The 10226-nt window shown below is 43.5% G+C and overlaps 1 protein-coding gene and 1 long non-coding RNA gene across 5 annotated transcripts in view; one reads left to right on the plus strand and one right to left on the minus strand.

Moving 5' to 3' along the window:
* The window catches only part of numbl (NUMB like endocytic adaptor protein), a 59685-nt gene extending 50616 nt beyond the window's left edge, over positions 1 to 9069 (plus strand). For 3 of the 4 annotated variants that reach the window (XM_069147518.1, XM_069147517.1, XM_069147515.1), the window contains 4 exons: positions 1557 to 1764; positions 1910 to 2179; positions 4608 to 4793; positions 4910 to 9069. In XM_069147518.1, the coding sequence (XP_069003619.1) occupies positions 1557 to 1764; positions 1910 to 2179; positions 4608 to 4793; positions 4910 to 6084 (1839 nt within the window). In that variant the 3' untranslated portion in view covers positions 6085 to 9069. The remainder of the gene's footprint in view (positions 1 to 1556; positions 1765 to 1909; positions 2180 to 4607; positions 4794 to 4909) is intronic. The other variant, XM_069147516.1, reaches the window with a different exon arrangement.
* Positions 1655 to 10226, minus strand: part of LOC138197052 (uncharacterized) — an 8895-nt gene continuing 323 nt past the window's right edge. Inside the window, exons 1-3 of the long non-coding RNA XR_011178180.1 lie at positions 10090 to 10226; positions 1886 to 2176; positions 1655 to 1745 (exon numbers count right to left, since the gene is read on the minus strand). The exon at positions 10090 to 10226 is cut by the window's right edge and continues 323 nt beyond it. This is a non-coding gene — a long non-coding RNA (uncharacterized lncRNA). The remainder of the gene's footprint in view (positions 1746 to 1885; positions 2177 to 10089) is intronic.

The raw sequence follows: 10226 nt of genomic DNA on the forward strand, positions 1-10226 counted from the left end.
CTTTAAAAGTAATTGATGAGCATACCAAAAAACAACAACTGCCTTGAAAATGTGCAGCCCAGTATCACACCACAGCCTGTGATACACCCATCAGTCCACTAAAGGATACAGTGTCAGTGTCACGTTTTGCTTCGCCTGGCGTGATAAGTACTCACATGTATGACCAAGATTAAAGACAGAGGTCATGTGATTGAGGTGGAGGCTGAGGCTGGTTGGATGGAACAAACACAGGGCTTTCACCCAAACGATCAGCTTTCAATAGCAAAAGCTAAAGTCAATGTGGATTTCTTTTAAGTTATTATGTACATAACATAATGTATTTAACTTATGTACTGTTCATTCAGTAGCTTACGTTACTTACATAAAATTACCTATTTTAATCCAAACCATGATCTTTTCCTTCTCCTAACAATGTGGCTTAAGACACTTTAATATTCATGCCGAGGTAAGGAAACACGTGACACATGATATGGTATCCTCTGGTGAACCGGTGGGTGTATTACATGTGTGATATTGGGTGACAGCGTGTGTACTTGCATCATCACAACTTGGTTATATCCAGAAAAAAAATATTTACCAACAGTCTTTTATATTTTTTAGCTGTGATCTCTTCAGTCTGAAAACACCTACAGCAAACAGTTTTACCCACAATGCTCTGGGGCTTACAGAAAATAGTGCTTCTTAAAGTTGCAAAAAGCAGAAATTTCCAATGTTTTTATTTTTAAATGATTGTTTTTTCCCAGACATATAAAGCTCAATAACACAACATATAGTAGTAAGATTGTGTTGATGTTTAATCATTCACGTTATTACAAATATCAGTGGGGTTTTGAATGAAACTCAAACCCACAAAGTAACAGTTTCACCTCAACTTCCCATTACATTTGCAGCATTTAAAAAAATATATATACTAATTTTGATGATCACCTAATTAATTTTGAGGATTTCTACATTTCAGAATAATTGATTTCAAACCTGTGTTGCTCATTTGATTGACATTGGGATGGGAAGGTAGAAATTTAAAGACAAGTGTGATAGAACCTGTACTGTCAGGGTGCAGTGTGCTTTCAACCCTACAGTGGTTTCATCAGTTTAGCCTGCGAGTTGGATTAGTAATGCGGACGGAAGGGAACGCAGCACAGACCTGCGGGATTAGGAGAGGGGATTAGACAGAGGCCTGTGGAGTTATCTACCCATCTCTGTCTGTCTCTGTTTCACCCACACACTCTCCATATCGCTGTCTGTTCATCTTAAACTCAGCTGTCTCTCCCATAGCTGTCACGGCTGCCTCCGTAGTAAGAAGAAGCTTGGCAGGGTATGAGGAAGTTTAATGGGATAGACGGAATAACTGCAGAACGCTGGTTGGGATTGGTTGCATTCAGAGCATGAACTCTTGCTGACGTTTGACAACATGAACGATTTGAGGTTAATAATTGCACCCTGATCCTAATAAGCTCTATTAAACATACATCTAAAGTGATAAATTATGATCTTCCCGGTTAATGGAAGGTGTGTACTTGTTTTAAAAGCTTTTTTCTTTTTTTTTTTCGCACCAGGGGGAGAGACTGAGCCACGCAGTTGGCTGTGCCTTTGCTGCCTGTCTGGAGAGGAAGCAGCGGAGGGAGAAGGAGTGCGGCGTGACGGCTTCCTTTGACGCCAGTCGCACCTCATTTGTGCGCGAGGGCTCCTTCCGCGCCAACTCTTCCTGCAGCCAGCAGGGCAGCAGCAGCGAGCGAGATGACAAGCTGCAGGACAAGAAGAAAGGTAGGAGGGTTTTTCACACATTAAAGCTGAAAATGAGACTTGATCCTAAAAATGTAGAGCAGAGAAAACTTGCATGAAGACACTTTCAGTATATATGAATTATGTGCTGAACAGCACTGACCGTTGCCACACCTTCTCCCTCCAGACCAGCCCTCTGCCATGCCGGCACTCCCACCTGGCACCGCCTCTCCACCCGAGGGTGCGGCATCCCCCATGGAGCGCCCTGAACCAGGCGGGCCTCACGCCATCCCTCGCCGCCACGCGCCCATTGAGCAGCTGGTGCGTCAAGGCTCGTTCCGGGGATTTCCGGCCCTCAGCCAAAAGAACTCGCCCTTCAAGAGGCAGCTGTCGCTCCGCCTCAACGACCTGCCATCGACACTGCAACGCAAGACAGACTTCCAGACCAAGAACCCTGGTGAGTTGAGAGGTTTCTGACGTTAATCTCACAAATGTTGACAAGTGAAGACACCTGCTGACCTTCTGACACCGGTAACTTCTGTTTATGAGGGGCAGAAGGTCCCAAACTTGGACTCTGGAGTGGGGCAATAAAATGGCAGGGCTTAAGCTACTCAACAGCAACAAAGAAAAATAGTTTTGTCTGTATCCAGTTCACTTATTCATCAACAGTAGTGACAACTGTGCCTTTAGCAGCTCAAAAGAAAAGGGTGAGAAAAGTAATGTGAACAGGATGCATCATTTTGTTATATTTGCAGTAATTTTTAGCAATTTCTAATTCCACTTCTGATGTGTTTTTTAGTAGCTGTGTGAAAGTTATTGTCCCACAATATATTAAGTTACACCATTTTAAATTTTCTTTGCACTTTTGCACTGTACCACTCAGCTCAATAGGGGTTTATTACTTTGAACTACAGTGTGAAGAGGGTGAATCCAATGAAAATATAAATAGTAGAGAAGGTGTCAACCTATGCACTGTCTATAAAAATGTAAGTAGTCTCCAACTCTGAAAAGTGAAGCCAGATCGGAAGTGCCTTAAAGAATATGTCCTTTTCAAATTTAAAAAGGAATATTTTTAAAACATTTTGCAAACTCAAATCCTCAAATGCTGTTGCTGTTATCCCAAAGAAGTCAAAGAAGATTACTTCTGCCTCTGCACAGAAACAGAAACTACATGTGGACTCTGTGTTCCACTTGTGTCAAGGTTGTTTGTTGGAGCAACATTACTTTTTGCATTTGGCTTCAGTGTGGCGTCACTGACCCCTACCTGAAGGGCTTTGAATAATCTCATCATTGAATAGACCTTCTGCACATCTCAAGTGCATTTACATTCATGTTTTCATGCAGACAAGGTGTAATTCTTCTGGTTAATCCTGACACTTGCCCTCCACTGAATGCTTGACAAGATAAATAGCAGTTATGTGAAGTGCTGTCATTATTGCTATTAGCAACAGTGCTGATCACTGTGTAACTCTGGGAGCTCTTGGCTTCTTTTTTTTTTTATAAGTACAATTAGTAATAACCAACTTAGCTCTGACAGGTTGATGTATACACACACACACACACACGCACGCACACACACACACACACACACACACACACGTAAAGACACACACACGTAAAGACACACCCACTCAGTGTGGTGCCACGGGATCCGAGTGCTCAGTAGCAAGGCTGATTATAGTCATTAAGTGAGATGAGAGAGAGTTGCTCCTTTGACTGGAATACTAAACCACAACATTCAACAGACACTTTCACTCCGTTCCTCATAGTCTATCCTTTGATTTCCACTGTTTACATCCACTGCCTCCCTGCTCCCTTGTGACTCTCTGAACAATGTGTGTATTGATTTGTGCGGTCAATCAGCTGTCCTGGGTTGGCCTTCAGCAAGTCTTCTACCAGCCCTTAAACCTGCAAATGAGGAATGCACACACACGCACACACACACACACACACACACACGCACACGCACACGCACACATACATACCGTATACAGGCACACATGTGAAGTGCTGAGAGAGCCTCTGAAGTCTGTGGGACATTGATAAGAACAGGGGAAGAGAAGGATCACGGGGTAGGTCTCCGCAGAGCAAAGTACAGAGTTAATGGGAGACCTTGCACATGCCTCCAGCGCCCTCTGAACCCTCCGGTATATTTCCATGTTTGGAGCCATACAATGCACAAAGTTCAGAGGGACATACATGTATTAGAAGAGTGGGTTTGAATGCCACAGTAGTAGGGTTTGCTGCACAATGGGACCATCTGTGCTAAACGTGTATTCATTGACTGCACTTTAATCCCACTCGTCTGCATGAGCATGTTTTAAAGTTTCCCACAGTGTGAAAGAAACTCTTCTGAACCAGGAAGGACAAGGGAAGAGAGGGAGAAACCCAAATGTTCTGTCTGGGACATCTCTGTGGTTAGGAAGGGGACAATGAATCTGTTTATATCTGCGGTCTTTGCAAGAAAGGTTTAAAGCTCCAGTCAGTCAGGAAGTGACTTAATCACATTTTAAAAAGTCAAATTCACCTTAGTCTAAGCAACAACAAGGCACGACAAAACAGGCTAAAATGTACATAATGTTACACCTACAGTATGTGATTAAGTTTGAACCTTTTTGTTTTGGGCAATTTTCTGCATTTGTCTTACGAAACGTCTGTTTTTCACGCTTTTTAGGTCAACAGCAGCCAGCATCAAAGTATTCATCTGCTCCAGTTTCTATGCTTTTGTTGCTAACTGGGTCTCTTACACAATTGAATAAATATTGTTTTTTCTCTTTCTCTGTTTGTTTGTCCCTCTGCTCCATCGTCTCCTCATCCCACACCACCTCTTTTCATTCTACCTCTCTTTGCCCCACCTCCCCCTCTTTGTGTTCCTTTCTTGCTAGTACTAGAGATGGACATGGGATTGCCAGGTGAGGGAGACAGTAGTATCAATGCACTGTGTTGCCAGATCAACTCCTCCTTCACCAAGCCATCAGAAGAGCTCTTCTCCAATCCCTCTATGTCTGCAAACGGCCCGCCAACCTGCACTGTGCCCCCTGCTCTGCCTCCACCACCTGCGCCGATGCAGGGTAAGAAAGACTACAACAGATCTGTAGTAATTTTTTTATTAGTTTTCAGTGCTGAACTACACTAACTGGTGGGGGAGTTATTACACTCGCTAAGACTCTTTTTTTCCCCCCTCCAGCCACCTCCTCCTGGGTGCAGCCGGAACCGCCAATCCATTCCCCTCCTCCGGTTTCCATGGCGATGCAGATGCAGATGCAGATGCAAATGCAGATGCAAATGCAAATGCAGAGCGGCCATAGGCGCACACCCTCTGAAGCCGAGAGGTGGCTGGAGGAGGTCTCCAAGGCTGTCAAGGCTCAACAGACTCCTCCTCCGGGCCCCACCATCCCTACCATCCCCGGACCACCCTCCATGTCCAGTCATCAGATGTCCGGTCAGGCAGCAGTGTCAGCTGTCCCCTTGTCCCTAGGCACCATGTCCAAACCTCTTATCTCTGGCCCTTCTGCTCTTTCAGGCCAGGCCCCGATGCCCCTGCCACCCATGTCGATATCATCTGTTCCTCTTATACCAGGCCCTCCGGTGTCAGGTCCCCCTATGTCTCTTCCATCCATGTCTATTCCCACTATGTCCGGTCCAAGCATGTCTGGGGCCCCCATGATCCAGCCTTCCCTCCCTGGACCCCCAGGCTCTCTTCCAAGCTCCATGCAGCCATTCCCCTTGGCCTTTGATGTCACTCCAGCCCCTGTGGGAATGTTTGCCAGCCAGCCTGTCCAGCCTGCTTTTGTGCCCATGCAGACCTATATGCCAGGTCTGGCGAGCAGTATGACCTATCCCAACGCCAGCGTGCCCGTGGTAGGCATTACACCATCGCAAATGGTGGCCAATGTCTTTTGCACTGCCACGGGCTCGTCATGCGCGGGCGGAGCTATCGGCTCGGCCGTAGGAGGGCCCAAAGTCGGGGCGCTCGGAACAGTTGGGCCGCACCAAGCCTATCCGGGGGCACATGGTGCAGTAGGCCCCACTGGAGGGTTCTCCACACCTCCATTTTCTTCCACTCCGCCATTATCAGCCACCATTAATGGCCTCCCACCGCACAGCAGCGCCACAATGGCCCTCCAGAACGGGACCTCCAGCACTGGTGGGAATGGTGGCAGCAGTAGCAGCTGGCCGCCAGAGGGCAGCCAGCTAACAGCTCCAGCGGTCAGCGAGTCCCAAGACGATGACCGTTTTGAGGCCAAGTGGGCAGCACTGGAGACAAAACCAGCGCCTCAGCAGCCTGGGAACAAGGCGCCAGCTGCCGCAGCCAACCCTTTCTCCAACAATCTGCAAAAGACTTTTGAGATTGAGCTCTAAACCAGACTTTGCCTCCCAAAGCTGTAGTCCTTAAATTTAGCCTAGCAATTTGCTGAAAGCTCTCATAGGAGTGAGCACCACAATGATCTTAATTGCTTTCTTTACACTACCTTGTGAGTTAGAGAGGACTTGTCAGTTTGCTGGGCTGCAATTGGACGATCAGGTATGAATCTCTCTAGACTCGATGGACTGAATGAATCCTTCCACTTCACCCGCTACCTGCCTCTCTTCCTTGCTTTCACATCTCCACTCTGACTTTGACTTTACCTGCTACAAGTCCCTGGATGTACTGCATGTGCCCCCTCTGAGAACATTGTGGGGGACACACAGTTCAGTGGTTTTCTTTCTTTAAAAGGGCACTCCACTCAGATGCATTCCCACCCCACGAGATATTTTTGGCAGTTTTACTTGATTTTGGTGGAGACTTTAGAGGATCTGGCTACATCACGAGAGAAGCAGAGAAGCGATTTTGTGACTGATGAACGGACTGATGTTGACCTTCGCCAAGCACAGCACATGTTTGGATTCCTTAAAGGACTATCCAAAATGTGAGACTCAACCCTGCAACCCAAAAGGACTTACTGACCAATAGTAGAAGTTTATGGCCAAAATTATTTTATTTATTGTATTGTATTTTTTATTTTAACAAGTTATGTGTACTTAAAAATCAAAACTTTAAAGCAGTGTTTCAGGAGCATGTTGTTTTATATCCCCTATATTTATTTTTGTTGACTACATATTGCAGACAGTAAACAGGTGCAATTGGTCAGTTGTAGAGAGAAACTGAATGACAGGAACCAAATAGCCAGGGCTGACAGTACAGCTGTGTAGTGTGACATGTGAGACAAGTGTATATAGCGGCATGTTTCTTCCACCTGTTAGCCCTCACGTATATACTGTATGCTCCACTGCTGCTGAGGCCGGTTGAGTCCATACGGCTTCACGTTGGCTGTGCAGCCCACTTCTGTTGCTAACGCCTAACTTCTTGGGCACTGGGACATGAAAAATGACTTCAGGATATCCAGCACACAGACTATCTGGACAATACAGCACAACAGTCCTTTGGACTCCATCTTCACCAGACAAACCCAAGGAACTTTAACAACTCAGTGGAAATAATAATTAAAAAAAAAAAAAACAACGACAACACTGTGCAACTCGTTGAAAGAATAATGCACTACATTCCAACAACCATAGATCCTTTTACGTGTTCAAACACAGGGTATAGCCTCATCACAGTACACAGTATGATTGTGTATTCACCTCTACCGTACTACTGTATCAGCTGCAGTAGTGTGACACTCATAACAGATTTTGGGATATATAATGCAACCTGGTATCACGCCAAAGCGGGTAATACACTTGCCAGTCCACTGGAGGATACCCGTGTCAGTGTCATATTCCTCATCTAGCCTTGAACAGTAAGGTGCCTTAGGTTTCGCCAACAAAAAACACCTGATTAGGTTTAAAAAGAAACATCATGGTTGAGTTAAAATAAGTAATATTGTAGGTTACTACTTTACGCAAGTGAAAAAGTTTACGTTACGTAAGGAATTTACTCGCATGACTTAAAAGAAATGAACATTGGTTTCTCAGAGTCTAGGTTTCCCAGGTCAAAGTATTGGGTTCAATCAATCCAACCTCCCCCAAGCTTCTTCCTTACGTAGAGTTTATCGCTCTTCACACTTCACCCTGGTCATACATACGTGTACTTTTCACGCCTAAGTGAGTGAAGATGTGACACTGACATGGTATCCTCTAGTGGACTGATGGGTGTATTACACACTTTGGTGTGGATGTTGGGAGGTGAAAAGGAAAGATGCAGATGAGCAGACATAGACTCAAGGAATTGGAATTTTAAAAAAAACAAGAGCAGTTAAGACTCTGGCAGATTAACAGAGAAAAAAAATTTAACAGCAAAAGCATAGATGATTTAGAGAGTAGAGAGGAAAGAGGAAGGATAAGCTGTATGTGAGAGACTGCAGGAGAGAATGGAGCAATACTTTTAAAGAATGATATGGAGAAAGTCTGATGGAAGGAAAATGAGATAAGATGTGATAAAAGGGAGATAAAAGTAAGAGGTTAAGACACTGATAATGAGGACGCATTCATCACGACACAAGCACTGTCTGCTGTCTTTTTTTCTTCTCTGAAGGACGAGGTGCTTTTATTTCAGTATCATATGCCTCAACTCTTAAAACCTCAAAAACATCATATTAAGAAAAATTCATATAATTGCAGTCTCATATATATCTCATAACTTTTTTTCTGACTGTGTGCATCTCCTTATAGCCAAAACTCCCAATACTGTCAAAAAAAAAAATCATAAAAGTTCGGGTCTTTTCAAGAAGATGCAACATTACAAAAAGTTAAATTATTCTTTACTGAAGGTCTTTTCTGTATGTTATATAAACTGCAGCCTGACCAAAGGCGCTCCTGTTACTGTATGCTCCTTGGGAATTGAATTGTATGGATACAGAAGGCCACTGATTAGATTTCCTGCTTATTAAATCCCAAAGTTGAATTAACTTATTTGGTCTCTTCCTGTGGCAGCGATCCTGTCTGATAGGCTGGCCTCTCAGAGAACCTGAATTCATGTGGCACAGGCCTAATTTATACCACCTCGGATCCTCCAGGGTTTTTAGTCCTTTGTTTTCGGACGAATCCTCCTCAAAACCAGAATGATTCACTCATGAAATTGATGCTTTTAGTTTCATTGAAAATATATTTTTAAGCCCTCGACTCTTGTTTGCAAGCCCTCCAAATTATAAATGTAGGTTAAATTGTTTTTCTGCGTTAAAGCAAACTAAATTACCTCATAAACATGATTGTAAAACCATAGTTTAGTGATGGTAACAAAGCAAACCAGTGGAGTTTATTTTTAATCTTTATTTACAGAATTTTTGTATTTAAACCAACATATTTGTATTGTAATTACATTGTACAAAAGATAAATAAAGTAATATAATATTACACCTGCTCTTATTTTGTAGCCGGTGACTTCTTCGCAACCACAAGTTTTTTGTTGTTGTTTATATCTTCTCTTTTCCATCATTTCTTTCATTCCTTCAGTTTATGTCTCCTGCTTTACCCTCACCATTTTTTAAAATTTTGATTTCTGCCTCTGAAGACCTCAAACGCTGTCTCTTGTTATTGATCTGACTCTGACCTTTCATCTTTGTTTCAATGCTCCGTGAGTTAAAAACTGTTTAGCGCTGGTGTGTTTTCATCAGCTAGACTGAAATGGGTTACATACCTCCTGAATGTTTTTAAAACACAGTGTAAAACCTTCGAGCTAACTGCGGTGGGACAGATAACTGTGCGTTAAATGAGAAGATCATCACCACTCTCATATCTGGCAGCTAAATATTGTATGCTACATCCAGGCGATTGTTAGTGAAGTGTTGAATAGAGTACAGAAATATCTGCCCGAGTTCTGTTCAAAGGTAAAAAGAATGTCTCTAAAAATGAATAATGAATAATTATGATATATGTTGTTTGTTTCATCTGTACAAAAACTGAAGACTTAAACAACAAATTGTTGTGTCATGAGGGGAAACCAGTTCACCTCAGCAAGAATAAGTGCAGCACACGACCTGTACAAGCACAAATAGCTGCTTTTTAACTCTTTTAGTTTTTAGTATGGACTGAACAATATTGCACTTTAGAGGTGCCATTTATTTTTCAGTTTGTTTTTTTACTTTTGAGAAACGCTAGCGGAGCTCTTTCACTATTTCCAGTTTATGTGCCAACAACTTTTGGCAGAAGCTTCATATTTAATAGACTCTTAAGAAAGAGGAATCAAACTTGTCATCCAACTCTAGCCAGAAAGCAAATTCTAAAGCTCTATTCCCGTAATGTTATTACAGTTCTTTATATCACACTACACACTGAGCACCAAAGAGAGAAACAAAGAAATGGCTGTGGCTGGTTACAGGTTGAGACAGTTGACAGCTCTTAACATTATTAGACTTGCATGCCAGCTCGTTCATCTCCTTTTTGTACCTTGTCTCCGTCCTCTCTGACTAAACTCTCTGCTCTGGGATGTGCTGCAGTCTGATCAGCGCTCTGTCCTCCAGTGAGCCGGGGGCCGAGTGGTGCTGCTGCTGCTCAGGTCACTAATGGAACCAGACAAGGCCTCT

The sequence above is a fragment of the Embiotoca jacksoni genome, unplaced genomic scaffold (genome assembly GCF_022577435.1).
Source record: "Embiotoca jacksoni isolate LCO1_2020_lvr unplaced genomic scaffold, fEmbJac1.0.p SCAF_14, whole genome shotgun sequence".
Taxonomy (NCBI): domain Eukaryota; kingdom Metazoa; phylum Chordata; class Actinopteri; family Embiotocidae; genus Embiotoca; species Embiotoca jacksoni.